This window comes from Marmota monax, unplaced genomic scaffold (genome assembly GCF_021218885.2).
Source record: "Marmota monax isolate L192 unplaced genomic scaffold, Marmota_monax_Labrador192_F-V1.1 WCK01_AAM20220418_F8-fsc00578, whole genome shotgun sequence".
NCBI lineage: Eukaryota > Metazoa > Chordata > Mammalia > Rodentia > Sciuridae > Marmota > Marmota monax.
Window position 1 is genome coordinate 176,469 of NW_026692934.1, and position 22,158 is coordinate 198,626.

Genomic DNA, 22,158 nt, shown 5'->3' on the forward strand with positions numbered 1-22,158 from the left:
GCTATTGTGAATTGAGCTGCTAGGAACAATGAGCCCCATGCACTCTTGGAAGGAAGCATTGTCCAGGGGTTTTCCTGTATTCAACCACACTTTGCTCAAAGCACATTTTCCACAGAAAATATTCACGATGTGACTTGGGAGAACTTGATCATGCTGTAAAAAGTCTGAAACAATTTTCTAAATGGAGGCCAACAGAGCAATTAAGAACATCATTTACAATACCTTGATAGATTGACAAAGCATCACCTAATCTCAAAAGACTACAATCCTATGGTCAAAATGTTCAAGATTAAAAGAATTTTTTCATTCCTACTACTTAATGTGTCTCAGCTTTCTGCATCAATAAAGTTCTTTGGGACATTTGAAAGCATTCTTGTGCAGTGGTGAGGGCCCATAGACCTAGCTTCTTGGGAGGCTGAAGCAGGAGAATTGCTTGAGCCCAGGAGTTCAGGGCCAGCCTGAGTGACACAGTGGGACCTCCATCTCTAAATAAATGAATGGAATATAACATTAAACCACTTAAGCCAAGAAGGGCTGAAAGTAAATTGATTTTCAAGAATGGAAACACACGGAGGTACCACAGTGGGCCCATTTTATAGAATTGTTCCCTTTTCTCGAGTTCCCACCATTCACATCTGCCTGTCTCCAGCAATAAGGTGGTGGGGAATGTGGCAAAACGCAATGTTCACAGGTCCTCTGCACGGTCCTGGCACATAGGAAGCACTGAATGTAATGTTTACCATTATTGCTGATTTATTTTATTATTACTTTTATTTATTTTATATTACTTTGGGTCGTTAACACATTTTTTTTTTTTAGGCTTTGACAGGTGTGCTTTTAAAATCCACTGAAAGATTTATACTAGAAAAATACAAGAATCTCGGGGAAATCATCTCACACCCCTGATCCCACAACCACAGCCCACCCCCACCCCCCAAGGGGGAAAAAAAAGTCTCCGAAACAACAGTTGAGGTATTTTCACTCCCTGGATCCCACAAATGAAAATTTTGAAACGCGGCATGTCATATTTCACAAATCCAGCAGGTGGCAGGATTCCCAAAGGCAAGTGCTCTGGGGCCCCCGAGGGCAGGCAGTGTGGACTCTGAGACTTTCCGAAATCTCATACTTCCTTCCAGAAAAGTAAGAAATCAAAACAACAAACAAACAATAGTTTAAGACCTGGGAGAATTCCTGGCTGTGTGTCATCTGCCTGCCCTGGCCTGCGGCGAAGACCATGTGGGTGTTGGGAGTCACTCTTCTCCTGGCCTTGGTCAGGTGCTGGGCTGCTTCCTGCCCGTGTCTTGCCACTTCTTTGTCCCCTTCCCCAAGGAACACTGTCTTCGGGAGAGTAACTGGGATATAAAGAAATGGAAATCCCAGGGCTTTGACTTCATTACCAACACAGTCAAGAGTGTGCCTAACAGCGGGACGTGGGTTTCCAGAGGGGCTGCCAACCTCACATTAGAAGTGGCCCAATAGGAGTGGTTTAAAGCGAGGGCACTGCAGGGAGCCACAGTCACCCCCCAAGGGAAGGCCCCAGGGACCGACTTTCTCCACGTAGGCCCCACCTCCCAACGGGGCCACCAGCTGCAGACCAAGCCTTCAAAAAAGGGGCTTTTGGGGGACAGTTAGTATCCAACCCGTATCTATGATTTTGCTCACTGATTACAGAGGACGGAATGCTACGGGTTTCCTAGTCGTCTGCCATAGTCTTTGTCTGAGGCTGCTGCTTCTCTCTACAGGCCAGGAAGCGCCAATCCAACCTCCAGTACAAGGTTCTAGATCCATTTCTTCCTGTTGACTTCGCATAAAGGCTCCCCAGGCCCTGGGAACACCAACCCAGAGCCCAGCCTGGCTGATGAGACATTCAGAGAAGACACTGCATCAGGCTGTCTCCACCCATGATCACATTTGTTCCCTCTCCCACACTAGTGCATCCTCTCCCCTACAATCCACAGAAAATAGCAACCACAAATAACTAGGGGGAGCACAGACCAGAAGAGGTAGTTCTAGGAGCAACAAAGGCCAGCAAACCTTCACTCTGCTCCTGGTCACGTAGTCATGGTGGCGTTACAAAGTGCTAACAATCCCTCCGATCATGAGTTGGAGCCAACGCAAAGTGGGATGCACCCACTTTTGTAGAAAACAAAGAGATTTGTTTAAAATTTCATGACTTTTGAAGCAGCCAGTAATAAAGACCTAAATTTCAAGATTTCTGTCATTTCCTCTCAGTGGAGAGTTATCAGAGATAAACAGAAAATTGGTTTCAAAAATTCTCTGTTTAAATCAGTGAAGCTATCTGGTACTAAAGTAGTGAATCCTAACTTTTTTTCCCAGTGGGTTTAGGGAGGCATTTTAGTGACATAGACTGCGGTCAAATGTGCGGTCTCTTCTTTCCTGACTTTTCATACTCACAGATAGTTCTGGAACACACTGGTTCCCACTCAGGCATCTCCTGCTACACCCAGACTTGTGACTCCTCTGGGGGGAGGAAAAAGTCAAGTTGCTTCCCTTATTTCCAAACTATGATCTCAATTTTAAGGTGCTATTTTTTTTTAGTTATGATGGACATGATATCTTTATTTTATTTGTTTATTTTTATGTGGTGCTGAGGATCAAACCCAGTGCCTCACATGTGCCAAGCAAGTGCTCTACCCCTGAGCTACAACCCCAGCCCTTCAATCGTAAGTCTTAACACAGATATATGGGGCAGCTCACACATTCCTTTAAACCTTCTCATCCTCAGAATCACCTAACGGTAGCCGGGTATGGTGGTGCACGCCTGTGATCCTAGCAATTCAGGAGGCTGAGGCAGGAGAATCACAATTTCAAAACCAGCCTCAGGAACTTAAGTGAGGCAGTAAGCAACTTAGCAAGACCCTGTCTCAAAGCACAACGTGAAGAGAGGGGTGGGGCTGGGGCTCAGTGGCAGAGCGCTGGCCTAGCATGTGTGAGGCGCTGGGTTTGATCCTCAGCACCACATGAAAATAGACAGATAAGGTGAAGGGATGCTGTCCATCTACAGCTACAGAAAAAGGAAAGGGTTGGAATGTGGCTCTTAAGCACCCCTGGGTTAAATCCCTGCCCAGCCACACACACATACAAAAAAAGTTGACATGTACGATCCCCGGGGTCTCACCCCAGGCTCTCATCTTGTATCTCTGGTGCTATTCCACAGTCAGAGAACTGGGCTGGTTTTGCCATAACACTCTCATTGCTACCTCATCCCATGCAACTGGCTACATTTTACCCACTGAAGGGACTACAACTATGAAAGAGAGACATGGATAAAAAAGGACAGAGGATGGCTCCATCTAAAATGAAAACACACTCCATGAGGACAAATTTGCCGTTGTGTTCACTTCATGATCTCAGTGACTACAACAGTGACTTCAACATAGTAGGTGTTCTTAGCTGTTTGTTATATAGAAAAGGATCTGGTCAAGAGTACCACAGCTGTGGCTTACCAGAGTCCCAGCTAAACAAAAATGTGCTAGGAAAACTAAGCCAGGAGTGGTGGCACACGCCTGTAATTCCAGGGACTCAGGAGGCTGAGGCAGGAGGATGGCAAGATCGAGGTTAGCCTCAACAAATTAGCAAGGCCCTCAGCAACTTAAGAAAAAAAATAGGTCAGGGGATATGGCTCAGGAGCACAGTGCCCCTGATTTCAATCTCCAGTTTAAAAAAACAAAACAAAAAACCTATTTGGCACTGGGCACCATTATAGAAATCCTAATTCAACAGTAATCAGAGGAAGAACTCATAGTTTGCTTATCTATATTGTTGGCTTCCCATGTTCATTTCAGAGTGTAGTTTTTTAAATTAATTTATTTATTTGTTCTAATTAGTTATACATGAGAGCAGAATGCATTTTGATTCTTATATATTGTTGTACACAAATGGAGCACAAATTTTCATGTCTCTGGTTGTGCACAAAGTAGAGTCACACTATTCATGTCATTATACATGTACCTGGGTAACGATGTCCATCTCATTCCACCATCTTTCCTACTCCCATGACCCCTCCCTTCCTCTCACTCCTTTTTGCCCTATCCAAAGTTCATCCATGTTAGGATCTGTAAACAAGTCTGGATGGCGCCTGGCATTTTGCTAGGGGGAGTGGTTTGTGAAGTAACGCCAGCGAGCCATTAAGTGTGGAGATTCCTTATTGGTTGACTGCTGTATCTAGTTTATGTTAATTAAGATAAGCTGTGTGGAATGTATATATACCCTTCCTGTCCTACAATACACAGCTCCCACTCCTGCTGTATCAATGTACACAAGTTGCTTGTCACCCCCCGGTTATTTTGCTGCAGCTGGACTGTGGCACATCCATTCCTCCCATGATGCCCTCATTATGGATCAGTATTCACTTATCAGAGAAAACATTTGGCCTTTGATTTTTGGGGATTGACTTACTTCATTTAGCATGATAATTCTACAACTCCATCCATTTACCTGCAAATGCCATGATTTTATTCTCTTTTATTGCTGAATAATATTCCATTATGTATATATACCACATTTTCTTTATCCATTTATCTACTGAGGGCATCTAGGTTGGTTCCACAGTTTAGCTATTGTGAATTGTGCTGCTATAAACATTGATGTGGCTATGTCCCTGTAGTATGCTGTTTTTAAGTCCTTTGAGTATAGACTGAGGAGAGGGATAGCTGGGTCAAATGGTGGTTCAATTCCACATTTTCCAAGGAATCTCCATACTGCTTTTCAGATTCAGTTGCACCAATTTGCAGTCCTACCAGCAACTTATGAGTGTACCTTTTTCCTCACATCCTTGCCAACACTTATTGTTGTCTGAATTCTTGATAACTGCCATTCTGACTGGAGTGAGATGAAATATTAGAGTAGTTTGATTTGAATTTCTCTAATTACTAGAATATCACTCAGCCTTCAAGAAGAATGAAATCATGGCATTTTCCAGTAAATGGATGGCTCTGTAGACTATCATGCTAAGGGAAATAAGCCAGTTCCAAAAAACCAAAGGCCAAATGTTTTCTCTGATATGTGGATGCTAATTCACAATAAGGGGGTGGGGGCTAGGGAAGAACAGATGAACTTGGGGTTAGACAGAGGAGTGTGAAGGGAGGAGAGGGGTATGGAAGTAGAAAGGGTGGTAGAATTAATCAGACAGTGTTACCCTAGGTGCATATACAATTAACAACCAGTGTGACTCTACATGCTTTTTCCAAAAGAAGAGACCCTGAAAAACAGACAGGGCTGGGGAGGGGAGGGAGGGGAGGGGGTGAGCTCCTGGCCCAGGGGAGGGGGGCTCAAGGCCCAGGTCTAGTGCAGGATGTCAGGGTTGGGGAGCAGGGCCAGGGCTGAGGGAGGCCTAAATGCCCAGGCAAGGGGCAGGGCTAGCTTCCCCCAAAGGGAGCGGTAAGGCCATGAGGCCCAGGTCCAGTCCCCCAGGGTGAGTGTCCTGGGGAAGGGGGATCAGGAAAAGGGGCCCCGCGGGGACAGGGAAGACAGGAGGGCCGAAGGAGGGCACAGCGTGAAGGGCCTGAGGACGGACGTTGGTGGGGTGGGGGCCTGGAGCCCAGCAAGGAGCCCAGGTTTGGGACCTAGAGGAGGGCCCATGCCAGGGGAGAGCAGGGCGTGGCGGGCCGGGGGGTGGGTGGCACCAGGGTGCTGCTGTGCAGGGAAGCCAAGGGGATCAGGGAAGCGGCCCAAGTGAGGGGCCAGCAATGAAGGCCCAGGGACCAGGGAGCGAGAAGGGGCACCGGGGAGGCTCCAGCTCAGAGCCAGGCCAGGGAGTGGAGAGCCCAGGGCCAGGGCTGGGGCACGGGGCTCAGGACAGTGGGAGACCTGGGGAGGGAAGGCAGGGGATCCCACAGGGGACAGGCGGGCTCGAGGCCCAGGGCCAGCGCCAGGTGTCAGGGATCCGGGTGCAGGACCCAGGGCCCAGGGAGAAAGCAAGGGGCCCAGGCGAGGGGCAGGGCTCTGTTTCTCATAAGGCGCCCTGTCCCAGGGGTCACTCTGGAGGGGCGACTCTCCTCTACCCTGGGTGCAATGGATCCGAGCTCCCCCGACACCCAGGCTAGAGTGGTGTCCCCCCTGAGGGGGTCCCTCTACCCTGGGTGTGGAGGGAGCTCCTCCAGACACTTAGCTGAGAGGGGTTTCCCCCCTGGAGTGGGGAGTCCCCTCTATATCTCACCCTGCACAAAAATCAACTCAAGTGGATCAAAGACTTAGGCACTAGAACAGAGACCCTGCGTAATAGAAAAAATAGGCTCAAGTCTTCACCATGTTGGCTGAGAGTCTGACTTCCTTAACAAGACTCCTAAAGTGCAAGAAGTAAAATCAAGAATCAATAAACAGGATGGATTCAAATTACAAGCTTCTTCTCAGCAAAGGAAACAATTAATAACATGAGGAGAGAACCTACAGATTAGGAGAAAATCTTTACTACATCACCTCTGATAAAGCATTAATCTCTAGGATATATAAAGAACTCTAAAAACTTGACATCAAAAAAACAAATAACTCAATCAATAAATGGGCCAAGGAATTGAACAGATACTTCACAGAAAAAGAAGTACAATCAATCAAAAAATATATGAAAAAGTGTTCAACATCTGTAGCAATTAGAGAAATGCAAATCAAAACTACTCTTTAAGATTTTATCTTGCGCCAGTCAGAATGGTAATCACCAAGAATACAGGCCACGGGGCTGGGGTTGTGGTTCAGCAGTAGAGCCCTCATCTAGCATGTGTGAGGCCTTGGGTTCAATCCTCAGCACCACATAAAAATAAACAAAATAAAGGTATTGTGTTCAACTACTTCTACAAAAAAAGAATACAGGCAACAATAAATGTTGGTGAGGATGTGGGGGAAAAAGGCACACTCATACATTGGTGGTGGGACTGCAAATTGGTGTAACCACTATGGAAAGAAGTATGGAGATTCCTCAGAAAACTTGAAATGGAACCACCATTTGACCCAGCTATTCCACTCCTCAATTTATACACAAAACACTTAAAATCAGCATACTATAATAATGCAGCCATATCAATGTTTATAGCAGCTCAATTCACAATAGCTAAACTATGGAACCAACCTAGGTGTCCCTCAATAGATGAATGGATAAAGAAAATGTGGTATATATGCTCAATGGAATACTACTCAGCTTTAAAGAAGAGAGAAATTATGGTATTTGCCAGTAAATGGATGAAATTGGAGAATATCATGCTAATGAAATAAGCCAATCCCACAAAACCAAAGACGGAATATTTTCTATAATATGTGGATGCTAATTCACAATAAGGCAGGGGGCACTAGGGAAGAATAACATTATCTTAGATTAAATAGAGGTAAGTGATGGGAGGAGAGGGGAGGGGAGGTGGGATAGGAAAGATAGTAGATTGAAACAGACATTATTATATGTATATATGTGACTGCATGACCAGTATGATTCTGCAACATGTACACTCATAAAAATGAGTAATTATATCCGATCTATGTATGATATATACATAAATGCATTGTACTGTCATGTATAACTAATTAAAACAAATAAAAAATCTAATTAAAAATAAATAAATAAAAAGATTGTGAGCTGAAAACTGCAACAGGATATTTCTTATATAATAGTTTGATTTGGGATGTGGTTGAAATTTTTAGAGTAAATAATCACAAAAATAAACAGAATTACAAAATAAAATATTTGCTGTGAAAAAGAAGAGTGAGATTATTTGATGTGTCTATTTTCAAGCCTGGTCTTGGGTACCATATAAGGAATGGATTGTAAGGAGCCCACAAAAATGGAAGAGGGGCTGTGGCTGGGGAATGTAACTGTCATCTTGTATTGCACTTGAGGAATTGGATGTCACCTTCTCCTTCAGATCACAATAGAGTTAAGACTTGGATTCACTACATTCTACCTCTGAAATGCAATAGCTTGATGGCAGGCTTCCTGGGGTAGTGAAGCTCATGGTCATGTTGTTATACTAATAAGCATCTTTCACCCTAAGGGCCACCCATGTTACATAACAGGAAATCCGGGTTTCCTTTTTATAAAGGGCTCTAATTCCTGAAGATGAAGAGCAGTCTTCGAATGCTATATCCTGAATTTTAAAAAATATATCTTTGTTACTTAAATTTTCACCCTGAAAAACATATACGGGTCAAGCAGTAAGGCATACTGTAGACATTGTTAAAGACCCTTCACATTGCTTCTCCTGTTACTTCAGAGCCACTCAGGACCCTGGGCAATAGTGGTGGCCAAGGCTATATGTCATTCCTTAGTTCTGATTATTACTGTAGCTCCTTTTGCAATTCACTGATCCCAGATTTCCTCATTTTTTAAAATTAAAAGTAAATATCTGGAAAATGCAGGAGAGCATTTCCCCCCGCTTTTGAATTTGGCAAGGGGAATACCAGGAAAGCCAAAGGAAAAAGTCTGTCAAAAATATTTTCTTCTCAGTTTCATTGATGACATTTCTGTCAGGTTCTTGGAAAGGCCCTAACACGCAGATGTTAAATGCTGAGTTGGAATTGAAAACTCGTGTCCATTTCTCACGGTAGGGAGTGGATCAAGGGGCCTGTCTGTGCCCTGATTTTTATGAAACTGACTGGATTGAATTTACATTAAGGTGGTTGAGCAATAAATAAGGTCAACATCACCAATGCTTTGTAGCAAAATAACCATAAAGTTGCCATGTAAGACTCAGTGAGAATCCATTTTCAGTGTCTAGTTCAGTTAGAGGCTGATGTGGAAAAGTAATCAATAGCTTTATAATGGAAAATAATAATTACTACAAATTGTGTGGGACAGACTGCTGAAATCAGACAAGGACACTGTCTTAATATATTTGAAAAGTGGCAAGTATGCTGATTGCACACAGGAAAACTCCTGAAAAAATAGATCTATAAAAGGAATAAATCACAGGATTCAAGGCCGTGCCCTGAGCACTACCATTCTTAATATGTGCCTAGTGACTCCACATCATACCCAGAAAAAAAAGTGCATGCTTTGTTGTAACCCTTGCTAGCCTGAGTACAGGGCTCTAATGTTCCACCTGCATTCACGTTTATTTATGACTTTTTATTCACTTTGAGGAATCCTGGCTGGAGAAGTTGAGATTCCTTCTTTCCTGAACTTTTCTATATAAAGTGAATCCATCCAGAGAACTTATTAAAGAAACTTCGACATATTTAGGACTGTCATGTGCAGCTGAGAGTGTGTATAAAGTTAGTCTCCCTCAGGTCTCTTGAGTGAGTGGCCATCATAACGTGCTAGAATTCTTGCCAATTCATCTTCCCCATCAGGGCGGCCTCCTTCCCAGCAGCTCCGCCCCCTTTCTCTTGTTTCCTTGGTGCTCAAAACCTTCTTTGGCTCTATTTGCCTGATCAGGAACCAGGGACTGTGTTATACGGAGTTATTCAGGTTTATCAGAAGGTTTTAGAAACTACCATGTATTAAAACTTTCATGCATGTTCTTTTTAAAAAATCTCCTAAACAAAAGCAGAATTTATACAGATAGTGGTTGTTATAGTTTAGATAATGAAGTGCCCCTGCCCCCAAAAGCTCAGGTGGGAGCTAATGCAAGAGTGCTCAACTGAAACGATTAGATTAGGAGAGCTTTAACTGAATCAGTGGATTAATCCACTGATATGGATTAACTGGGCTGTATGTAAGATAAGGCAGGTGGTACGTGCCTAGAGAAAGTCGCTCACTAGGGGCACCTTTGGGGTTTACAGTTTGTCTCTGGTGAGTGCAGGTCCCTCTCTGCTTCCTGGTTGCTATGTTCTGAGCTGCTTTCCTCTGCCATGCCCTGTTGCCATGGCGTCCTGTCTCACTTCAGGCCCAGATCAGTGGAGTCAGCTATGAACTAAGACCTCTGGAACCATGAGTCAAAATGAACTTTTTCTCCTTCAAGTTGGTCTTGTTGAGTCTTTTGGTCATGGCAATGCAAAGTTAGCTAGAACAAAATTGTTACCAGGAATGAAGTTGTTGCTGTGATTAACCTGACCATGTGGTCCAGAAACCTTTGGAGCTGGTTTGCAGGGGGCACAATTTTGAAAAGTTTAGAGATTCAAGTGCAGAGCTTAATGAGTGATTCTGGTGGAATCTCAGAAGATCAGAATGACAATAGGACTGCAGACAGTAAAGACTGGGATCATGAGGTTTCAGAGAAGGACTGTATTGGAAATTGAACAAGAAGCCATTTGTGTTATGTTCTGGCTAAGAAGCTGTGTGTATTTTGCCAGTATCCTGAGACTTTCTGTGAGACTGAATTTAAAGGTGATGAACTAATTAATCTGGTGCAAGAAATTTTAAGGCACCACAGCATTCAGGAGGTGGCATGCATATCGTTGGCAGCTTTTAGCCAAATTTAGTATGAAAATCAGGAGCAGAAAACAAAGCAGAGACTTGAAAAACTTGCAATTTGGTCAGAAAAATGTAAGTAAAACTGGTGCTAAGGGAAGTATAATTGTTAAAGAGATTACAGCCACTGTAGAGATGCTAGGTACTTTACTCAGCAACAGTAGGAAAGATACTGTGAGGGCATCTTGGGAATTGATAAGACTATGTCCCTTAACAGGTACTCTTCTTGCACAGGGGTCCTAGGAAGTTTTTCACTGTACTCAGTCACTCAGGCATTTAGAGGCTGCAGTAGCCAGGGTCCCTGGACCTTGGCTACTGCTCAATATGGTGGTAGACCTTGGCATCAACCATGTGGTTCTAGTATAAGATAAGATGCTAAATATAAGATGCTAAAGTTATGGGTTCATAAGACTCGTACCAAGATTTCACAGGAAGGCCTGAGAGACCAGGCAAAGTACAGTAGGTCAGAATCCCTGCAGGCAGTCCCTGAGAGGGTGATGCATGAAGATGTGAGAAGGAAGTTGAAGCTATTATGAAGACCCTTGAGATTAAGAGATGTTGGTACCATGGAATATCTGCCTTGGAAAGCTGCAGGGATTGAGCAGAGACAAGCCCAGAGAGAGGCCATGTGGGCTGCAAACAGCAAGGCCACAGGCACCCAACTACACAAGCCCTTGGAGAGCACATCATGATTTCATGTGCCCCAGATGCTGGATGTGGAGCTACAGGACCTGTTTGCCCTGCTGTATTTCAGTCTTACTTTGGTCAAAACGCTTCCTTGGAGCCCCTATTTCTCCCTTTTGTAATGGAAGTGTTTAAAAATTTGTGCCTTTAAATATTCAATATATGTAACTGGCTTTGTATCTTTACAGGGGAGATATTTAAGAGCTTGTCTTGATTCTTGGAGGAGATTTTGGACTTGACTGGACCTTTGTTGTTAAGACTATGTAGACTCTTAAAAATAGAGTAAATGTATTTTGCATTGTGAGATGGTATGAGCTTTTGTGGGGCAGGGTCAAAATGTTATGGTTTAGATATGAGGTGTCTCCAGAAAGCTCACATGTGAGACAGGTGCAAGAAAGTTTAGAGATGAAATGATTTGAACACAAAAACTTTAACCTAATCGGTGGATCAATCCACCGATATGAGTTAATGGGGTAGTAACCAGAGGCAGGTAGTGCGTGCCTAGAGGAGGTAGGTCACTGGGGAATGGCTTTGGGGTTTGTATTTTGTCCCTGGTGGGTAGGGCTCCCTCTCTGTGTACTCCAAATCATCTTCCTTTAAGTTTTTCTTGCTGGGTTTTTTGGGGACAGCAACACAAAGCTGACTAAATCAATGACACTGCTATAGTCAGTGGGGAGACAAATGAGAAATGGCTATGTGGCTTCTCTAGATTAAGAAATGCTCCACTGGTTTGAATCTTGAGGATGGGAAGACGATTGTGAATCTGGCACATGAGGGAAAAGATAAAAGAGAGGAAAACTGTCGCTTATTGTGTATGTCCCACTCTTCTATGTCCCCAAATCTCTCTAGTAGGTGTCAATCCATTGTCTTATTCCTGGCAACCACTTGGACAAAATCGCCTCAACAACAGACAACCCAAAAGGAAATCACCTGTGAGAACGGATGGGGTCTCCATCTCACTGGGACAACAAGAGGAACTGCAGGACACAGAATTTATTTAAATTTCAGAATATGCACAGTCACCCAGTGTTCCTGGAGAAACTTCTCTGTAGGGGCTAGGAGATGCAGATCAGTGCCTAGGATGTGACCTAGCAGCTTGCAGGTGGGGCAAAGGAAGCAACAGGCATAGGGCAGGGAGTCTTGATTTCCACAGAGAGCAGGTCCCCTGGTGCATGGCCAAGACATCTTTTTTAAATTAATATTTTCAAGTGTATTTATACAAGGTGGCTACATAGGTAATCAATGAAGGAAAATGTAGTTCTGGAGAGTTCACATGATAAGCTTTGGTGTAATTATGTTTATTTTTCAGTAAAAATGCACAACGAGCCTGATAGAGACAGAATTAAAGTTGGTGTCGGGGCTTAAGGATGAGGCATGCACATTCCTGCAGGCACCCACGGGATGGATCCTTTCAACCCGCCTCTCCCCTTCCCCTGCCCTCCTCCCTCCCCCACGCCTGGCTCTGTCCCAGGGGTCTCCCTTTTGTCATCCCGAGGTCGCTTTTTTCTTTTGCTCTCTAGAGCATGAGAGAAGGCAAACCTGCACTTTCTCGCTCGGGTCTTGCTGTGGACACGATGCTACAGTGAACGACCTGACTTCAGTCTGGCTGATGTGTCCCCTCGCGCAGGGGCAGGGGCACGGGGGCAGCCTTCCTGCGCTCACACCGCGCCTGTCTGCCCACCACCAGGCCGCTGTGCCCAGGAGCCGCTTGCCTCAGGGACTCTGAGGTCCCCCTGGTGACGCGCTCTGTGGCTCCGCCAGCCATTCAAGTGGGCAGCTAACAACAGGACCTTCACTCTCACAGGTCTGGCCGCAGAAGTCCAGGTCAAGGTCCGCCAGGCGCACAGCTCCCCCGGGGCCCGGGAGAACCTCTTCTGACTCCGTGGCTCCTCGGTGCGCTCCTGCTTTTCTCTTCTAAGAACACTTGTCCTTGGGTTGGGGCCTACCTGGATGATCCAGGATGATTTCTTCGTGTCAGGATCCTTAACTTAATTACATCTGCAAAGACACCTTTTCCGAATCAAGTGACGTTCATAGTTTCCATGTGGGTGTGGAACACCAGCACACAACCCGTGGACAAACAATCATTTTAGACCTCACGCGCACTTTCAGCAGAACTTTCAATTAAAGTGAATTTTTCACCTAAATATGTACCCTTTTCCTATGGTTCATGCTCTGAAAGTACAGGATTAGGCAACTATTTCCCCCAAGTATGTTAATAGATGAAATGATCGTGGTAAAGTGAGTTTGGGATACTAAGCTATGTTACTATTTAACTACGTCTTCCTTTCCATTTTCCTCAATAATTTAGACCTAAAAAGGAGTTCTAAGTTGGGAATGTATTTCCTTCATCTAGGTCAGGGAACTCTCTGCTTCCCTGGGTGGTCATCTGGATTCCTAGCACATCACAGGCACTAACACAGAGAAAGCACTTGGTGGTGGTCATTACTTTTAGTTGAGAAAAAGTGTTCTTGACTCTACTCAATAAAACAAAATAAATGAAGGTCATCTTGTGCTGGAACAGAGAGTCAGAAGAGGAAGAGAGAGGGCTTCTGAGGCAAAAAAAAAAAAAAAGCCCTACTTCTTTTGTTTTGTAAAATAGAGAGTAAGATGAAATCCAAAAAGTAATATCCAAAACAAACTTCTGGTTTTGTAAATAAACTGGAGACCAATAATTCGTCACACAGAATATTGACATAGCAAGTTTATGTGGAATTGCCCTCTGCATGGCATAGTGATCATGTCTCATAAAGTTAAAGAAAAGGAGAGGCAAATATATCTCTAAGTTTTGATTATGTAAGCTTTGTATTAAATAACTGTGAGGATTTATTTAATCTTAAACATGTCCTATGCTGTTACATAAATAACAAAATACAGATCACTAGAATATATAAAGTAAATATATACCTAGTTGAACTAGTTATTGGTATTTATTCTAGGATGAAAAGTTAGTATGTCTGTGCCTCCCACCGCATGCCTAGCCTGTGTGATGGCCAGGTGAGCAAGCTGGTGCACTTCTAGTCCTGGAAAGGCAGAGGTGGCTGGCAGCCCTGGGGCATTTGTTAGGGAGATGGTGACAAGTCCAAAATTCTAGAAACCTTGTTCAACAGATGAGACTAGATTAACAGAAGTTAGTTTGGATTAATAATAATCCTCAGCAAGTATTTTGTCCCTAAGGATAATGAACCAAAGCTCAGGGAGCACTCTGGGTTATATGAGGTGTGGCGTGATGTAGGCCATGCCATCCTGAGGGACCTGGAGGCTTGATGTCCCTCCTCGGATGTGCTGGGAACGCGACTAAGCTCATGCCAACTGGTCAGGGCTATGCACTGTGGGAGAGCGCCAGCCCCTTGGGTCTTGCCTTAGGTATGACTGCAGGTACGTGCTTCTTTATCTGTAAAAAGACTGGCTTTTTCGCAGTTCCTTAGATGGTCAGGTGGAAGGCAGCTGTTGAACACATAACTGAACAGACATGTGGGTTATAAATAACACGAAGGACAGCTTTCTAAAACTCACGTTGTGCTGTTCTCCAGCTCGGCTGGAATTAAAATCCCAGTGAGAAGGTTGCATGGGAAGTTTCTGAAAGAAGAGTGAGAAACCAGATTTGCTCCTTTTTGGACTTTTGTCTGCTAGTAATTTTCCAGACACTGTGTGGACACTGCTTTGAAACTGCCTTAGGCAGAGCTTCAGAGAGGGCTTATTCCATAACGCACGCTATTTCCATTAAGTCCACACTGAGAGCTGAAGGAGATGCTGTTTTTTCATGGGAAGCAACTCCCATAAATCTTAGTAACATAAGCAGTTCTAAAACAAAATCCCACTGGAGCACAGAGCCATTCAGGGGCTGCTTTTTACTTTTTTTTTTTTTTTTGGGGGGGGTTGTTTTTCAGAAGCCAAAGATTTCTAAAGCAATGAGACTGTATTTTTTGGCCCCCTCCGGGTCTCACATCAGTAACTTCCTGTCTTTAGCCTTTGCTCTCCCAAAGTGACATGTGTGCATGCAGTCACCCGAGGACCCACAGGGCCCCACAGCAGCTCCATGAGAGTGTAAGCAGACCAAGGTGCACCCGCGTGAACCAGAATGATCATCTCTATCAAGCTCCTTCATCTCCAAGGTTTTCAGGCTCTGAAAATGGAATGTGATTTACAGTTCTATAAATTTCATTGCTTCAGAGTTTTGGTTTTCTCTAATCACAGCTGTGAAAGGAGAACTCAGAAGTTCCTTCTCATTTTTTTTAACCAAATAAATGATTGCATAAATAAAACCCAGCTAAACCTTTCACATGTCTGGTGTCCCTGAAGAGCAAAATGATTGGTTTGGAATTAAACGGAAATGTAATATTTTTGATATGTTGCAAGTTGAATAATGAAAAGATTGTGTAAAATGGTGTATGGTGTGGTTAAAAAAGAAAAAAAAAGTGTTTCCAATGTCAACAATTTCCCTTGGGATCTTGTATTGAGCTCAGAGAAATCCTTTGTGTTCACAGTGTAACTTTTAACTAGAAAATAAGGAATGAGAGAGAATTGTTTCTTGGGTCTCCATTGGGCAGGTCTATTGATCCCTTATAAGCAGGCTGAAGTCAAGCGATTACTGCGCTCAGTGTGTGTATGGTGACACGCTCTGCCATGGAGGCTTCTTGATTAAACAACACCCTCTATCTTCTGCAGAGCAAATGCCAATGCTGCAGGAAGCTAGCAGAATTCCACTGGTGGAAATGAACCGAATGACTTGATCCTGGGTGGGTATTTTTGGAAGAAGATTTTATGAATTTTCATTGCAAGATGGAGTTACATTTAAAACTGAAGAAGGAACTGGAGTCACTGTGGTGTGTTCTGGTCTGAAAGTGTGACAGGGGCTTTCATTCTGTAGCAAGGGAATGGCTTTGATGCTCTGTGGCCACTGCCAAGGTGGAAGTAGAATTGCTTTCTTACCAGCCACATGGCAAATATTCTGCAATTAGGAGGACCTTGCACTTTGAAGACATGACATTATCTTTTTTTGTGGGGGGGGATCAGGGATTGAATTCAGGGGCATTCAACCACTGAGCCACATCCCCTCTTTTAATTTAGAGACAGGGTCTTACTGAGTTGCTTAGCGCCTTACCTTTGCTGAGGCTGGCTTTGAATTCATGATCCTCCTGCCTCAGCCTCCTCAGCTGCTGGGATTACAGGTGTGCAAACTGTATCTGGCTATAATATCGTAACTTAACCCATAATTTTGGGTTCCTAAAATGTATTTAATGAGCAACTTCCAATTTTTTTGTATGATGTGACCAGGAAGAAGCATGGCCCGTAGGGAGCCGTACATTTTAAAGCAAACAGATTAGGAGATCCCATAAAAGGAATCTTCAGCAAGTCAAGAAAGAGTGAAGCTACCAGGAAACCAAAGAAGCAACATTTGAAGGTGAGAAGAACAATCTGGAATGGGATTCAGTGAAGATAGGAACGTGGAAGTACCCAAGTTGGCTTTCCTCAACTGAAGCCCATCTGATGGTTGAGAGGAAGAAGAGCACTTGAGGATTGAGAAGCAAACTCCACATTTCACTGCCCAGCCCCGTTGGCAGGTCCCCCAGAGCTTTTGTTCCACAATCTGGGAAGCAGCTCACAAAATAAGATACGGCATGAAAGAAGAAGACTCAACAAACTGTGTCACAGACAAGAGCCCACATGTCCAGGAGCCCGCAGGACAGCATGCAAGAGTCACCTCGTCTGTCTTCCCACTGGGCAATGCTTCTACTGCAGAAAAGAGGCCAGAGAGTTTAGAGGAGTGTCGAGCTGAGTTGTACAGGGACTGTGACAAACCTACCTCAGTGTCCCTAGAGCAGGTGTCAGTCTCACCTCGGAGAAGCCTGCCTTCATCTGTGGGCACGTTAAAATCGGAATCGGAGCCAAGCTGAGGAAGACCCCACAGAGCCACGGCCACCACGTGATTACATCCTGTCACCAAGCTTATGTCTATATATGCATGTGACTCAGCCTCTCGAAACAGCTGACCCTGAGAAACAGACCCCTTCCTCTCCGAAGGGACCAATCACTCAGAGCATTTTGTCCTCATCCTGTGGGCTGGTGCTGTTGCAGCACCTCAGGAAACTAACTGGACTTGAACATATACTTGGGCTTTGATGCAGCTGGTGCTGCCCACGGAAGGAACCAGTACGTTTGGAAATTACCAACAGAATACTGGACATCTGTGCTTTAACGTGACCTTTAATTTCCTAACCTAGGTGCATGTATTCATGCAGGTTGTGTTAGCTTTCCGTCTCTGTGACAAACATCTGAGAAAATAAACTTATCAAGAAAAAGGTTTCTTTTGGCTCCTGGTTTCAGTTCACAGTCACTTGATCCTTTGGCTTTGGGTCCATGGCAGCGCAGCTCATCATGGCAAGAGCACATGGCAGAGGAGGCCTGATCAACTCACGGTGACCAGAAAGCAAAAACAGAGCCAGGAAGGAGCTGGGGTCCTAGAATCCCCTTCAAGGGCACACAGCTAGTGACCTAAGCTCCTCCCACCTGGTCCCACCCTCTACAGGTTCCACCACCTCCCAGAAGGCCCCTGGGGAACCCTCGCGCCTCCCCTCACTAAGCACCTGGTGAGAACAAGGAAGCCTCCTCGGCAAAGGAGGCCATTTGTACCCAGGAAAGCCGCCTCTGCTGACTGCTTGGTGGTGGCAGTTCCCATCTGCCCACTGTCCTCTGCCACGTGCCTCCAGCTGGAGAGCTGCTCTGGGTGTCTCTGCCCAGCGAGTCAGGCTTCAGATGTGCACACCGAGCAGCAGGAGGCCGGGCAGCCGGCAGGAGCTCAGGAACATGTTTTATGTTATGAGAAGCACAAACTCAAACTGAGTGAGATGGAGGGCGAAGCTCAGTAAGGGCTGCTGGGAAATGCACTGGGGCTACCAGGTGTCTCCACGGTGGAGTTCAAAAGTGAGGCCCACACCCGGTCAGCGCTGGCCTCCGTGCCCGCCTGACTCCGCAGGTGACCTCACTGAAGCCCGGCCTTCTCCATAGTTGAGTCTCTGCCCTAGAACCTGCCTTCCCACCAACAGGGAGACACACAGGGCTCCGTGTGAGCAGGGGAAGGCCACTGTCACGCCGCTGGCTTCCTCGCCCCCACCCCTCCTTTCTCAGAGTTGTCCCGGCCCTATTTTTAAAGCCCCCAAGCCTGGCATCTGTCCTCCCCCAAGAGGACATACATTGCACATTTTAAAACTTTTCACAATTAGGAAACTTTTCTTGAAAGTCTGTCCAAGTTTTCTCTGCTTAATTTCTTTCCATAGACATTTAGCAATAGCTCAGAGTTCTGAAAATCACTCAAAGACAGCTGATGTGGAAAAGCCCAGCGTCCGTCCGTCTGTTTGGTCAGAGCTTTGGAGACGGGTGGGGAGTGCCTGTCACAAGCATCTGAAGGCCCTGACCTCCACCTCACGTTCTGTTTGCATGTTTGCTTCATGACGCAGGACCTCTGGTGCCACAAGCCTGAGTTCAGTTACCTGAAACCTTCAATGGCGTACTCTCAGAGCTCAGAAAAATGAACACAGGCCAGAGACTACCACGAGGGCTGGGACCGGGAGCCAGTTCCACCAAGGCTGAGGTCCTGATTTTTTCCAAGATGGTGGGCCAAGGCGGGGAGAGCACATTAAAGGAATGATTCACCAGAAGGAATGGTTTCCTCTCCAGAACAGCTTTACTGCCCAACTCAAGAAAACCAAGGCTTGCTCATCTGGCAGTTAAAATAGATGTGCATTTTGAAGAAGCCACTAACTCATGGTTCACAGTCTTGGATTTCATCTTCCTAAATCCTCGTTTCTCCTACTGTTTTCTAACCAACTGAAGACATAGTAATAAAGCTTCCAAACAAATCAATCATGAGCACTTAATCGAAACAAGCAGTTCTGGTAATTTCTAAAAATATGATAAAATTGCAAATCAAATTTTATATTTTGTATCACACTGTGTTTATTTTTTAACAAACTTAAAGGCATCAACAACAGGAAAAACACCAGATTCATTATCCTCAGGGTGTCTTTGTCTCAGAGCATCCTGTTGTAAGGGTCAGGCGAAGCGTCGGAGAAAGAGACCACCAAGTGACCACTCATGCAATTGGCAGAAGGGGATTTATTGAACCAGCATGCTGGGGCTCCGTGCCCACTCAAGAAGGGAAAGCAGCCCAGAGCCCCAAGCAGGGGCTGAGCACTGCTTAAGTACACTTTTTGGGGAGGGCGGAGGGCTTTGTATACATCAGAACAAATCATCATGAGGCGCGGGAAAACTGAACAACAACTCCTAAACATGATTAGTTCATTCATTGGTGGGAACAGGTCAGGCTGGAGTGATAGGTCATTCCTAAACGGGGTACACATTCAAACTGATTGGTTTTAGGGCCTAAAGGACTACGTGACCAGTTACACAGAGCCCTTCAGTTATTAAACAACCAAACAGCCAGGGGAAATGTTTACTGGGCGGTTCTAAGCATTGTCTTAACAGCTGCAGAAATTTCAGGTTTTGCAGGTAACATAGAAACCTAACAATACCTAATCCTTTACATTTTAACTCAGACCTTGCAGCTTAGAAACTTTACAACACCTGGTCTTTTACCCTTTAACTTTTACGCTTTAACTTCAATTTCTTTTACCCTTACACTCTAATTTTCTGTATTAGGATTTTTTCCATTTAGCATGATTCCATATAAAATGTTTCCACCAAATCCTTAATCAATTTAATTTTAACGTTAATGGTCCCTTGGAAGCAATGCAGGTACATAAAGTGAGGTCTGAAGTAAATTTTGTTGTTTCTCATTATAAAACATTGAGAACATAATAGAACTCTATGGAATATCAGGATCCACAGTTTGGCTTCCTTAAATATGGTGGGTTTGTTCACAGTGGCCTTGGATGCCCAGGGCTCTGCCCCGCCCCCTTCCCTCAGGGCTCACTCCCACTGGCCTGGCATCCCTTCTGGCATCCCTGCTGACATGCCTGCTGGCATGGGAGGCTTCCACACAGCACTCCCTGCCCTTGAGGGTGCAAATATGCAGGTGGGGGCCTTTACTCCCCTGCAGCCAGCATGCCTCCAGGTCCCATGTGACTCAGGCAAGGGCGACCTGGGAAACCTTGCCAGAAAGTGCCCTGTCTTAGCAGAGCAATTCCAAAAAAACGGCCTCTCCTGGGCTGAGGTGGGCCCCAGGCAGGACACAGAGCCCCGAGGCGCTCTGGCTCCTGGGCCTCAGTTGGCTGGAGCCTCTATTCAGGGACAGACACAGCCAGGTGTGGGGACTCAGCTTCCATAGGCTGTTGCCTGGGCGACTCCTCAGGATGATGAGAGGCCTAAGGAGACCTCCAGTCCTGTAGGGCTTGGATCCTGCTTTGTAAAATAAGATCTGCTTCCATTATAGCCTGAGAAATGTGGAATTTAGACTAAAATGATCAGAAACAACTTTGCAGAGGAGCTTTTTTTTTTTTTTTAATCAGCATGAAGTACTGGAGGAATTAAATGTGGATGAGTTGCACAGATGTGGAATCCAAACTTGAACTTATGGTGTGAGCCTGGTCAAGTTACTTCAACTCTCACCCACCCCAGACGCATATAACGGAGGTAATAGTGGCCAGTCTGGGGACAGGACAGAATAATGTGACATGCATATTAGAGAGTTCACAGAACACGGTTGTAGACAATAGCTGGCTTCACCCACATGCGGAGAAGATTGGGATAGAGTATCCTCTGGCACAGTTGGCTGTCCCCTTCATTAGAGCCCGATTATGCACGTGAGTTGCTGTGCAGCTGCTGTGGAAACCACCGACTAGTAAAGGCGATTACTTTAACAAATTCTTTTGTAGCATATTCACTGCAAAATACCTCGGTCTGCAGAGCCTGGAGTGTGGGGTTTCTCTTGGAACATTCTCTGAAGACGTCTGTCCTCCTGTACCTGAAGGCCTTTTCTCTTGGCCCCAGCCCCCACTGGACATGATGTTTATTAACAGAAACAGTGAATTCGAATTAGATGGATGATGGATTAACTGAGAAGACTAAACAAACTTGGTATTTTAAGCGTCTGTTTAACTCTGAAAGACCATTTGGTGTTTTGACTCTGCTTCTTCCGCATTCTGCAGTTGGGTGCTCTGCCCTCCTAAGCAGAGGGGTGGGAGCACATGCACATCGTACGTGTTCGTCTGCTAGGGAACAGGCCTCACGAGTACTCATTGCTTGCTACAGTTTGTATCTGGAATGTTCCTCAAAGGCCCACATGGTGAAGAGGCTCATTCCCCAGTCCAGGGTGCTACTGGGAAGTGATGGAACGTGGCAGAGGTGGGGCTTGCGGTAGGAGGTGAGGCCACTGTGGGGTGGGGGGAGCGTGCCCTGGACGGGAATGTTGGGGCCCTGGCCCCTCCTCGTCCTCTCTCTCGGCTTCCTGGCCACCATGAGGTGAGCAGGCTTCCTCCACTGAGTGCTCCTGCCCTTTCATACTATGCTGCCACCAGCCCAAAGCAGCAGGGCCAAACAACCAGGAGCTAAAATAAACCTTTTCTCCTTCTAAGTCGGTTATCTCAGGAATTTTGTCACAATGACAGAAGCAGAGAAGCAGCTCTAGACAGCCATCTGCATGTTCTTATTACTTGGTTTTGCTGTCACCCTCCTAATAGGACACTGTGAGCATTCGGGAGGCTTCATGAAGAAAGGGCTACATTAGCCTGATGCAATGTGTTAACAGGTGTGCTGCCGACAAGCTTCACATTTCCCTTCTCCTAAATGGAAGGTGTGTTTGCTGGCGAGAGCCGCTCCCCGGGAGGCTTCCCAGAGGCACCCCTGCCCTCGCTTCCTGGTCGCTGCAGCTGTCTGTGGAGGTCAGCCTGTTGAGCACATCATCTGTGGTCAGGTAGACACTGAGCGTCCTCATGCCTCTCCTCGAGCTTTCCAACAGTTTATCTTGTACCTGGAAGGAAGGAAGGACTGAGAGCTTCTGTCGTCCTCTGTGATACTTTTACTGTGCCAGAAGCATTATAATATACAGCATGATAGCCAGTAACAGAACACACTTAGTAGTCCTACAAAGAGCCGTTTCCCCCAAGAGCCTAAAAAAAAAATGTATAGTTCTCAGATAAAATAAGAATCACGAGCTGGGGTTGCAT

The 22,158-nt window shown here is 45.4% G+C and overlaps 1 protein-coding gene across 4 annotated transcripts in view; it reads right to left on the minus strand.

Annotated features, from left to right (window-relative positions):
• LOC124097591 (ribonuclease H1) overlaps positions 1-22,158 on the minus strand; it is a 46,031-nt gene that overhangs the window by 3,008 nt on the left and 20,865 nt on the right. The window contains exon 7 of one of the 4 annotated variants that reach the window (XM_046452073.2): positions 19,133-21,962. The exons of 1 other annotated variant lie outside the window; for it this stretch is intronic. In XM_046452073.2, the coding sequence (XP_046308029.1) occupies positions 21,759-21,962 (204 nt within the window). In that variant the 3' untranslated portion in view covers positions 19,133-21,758. Of the gene's footprint in view, positions 1-19,132; positions 21,963-22,158 lie in introns of those variants that run through there. 2 more of the 4 variants (XM_058581892.1, XM_046452074.2) reach the window with 2 other exon arrangements.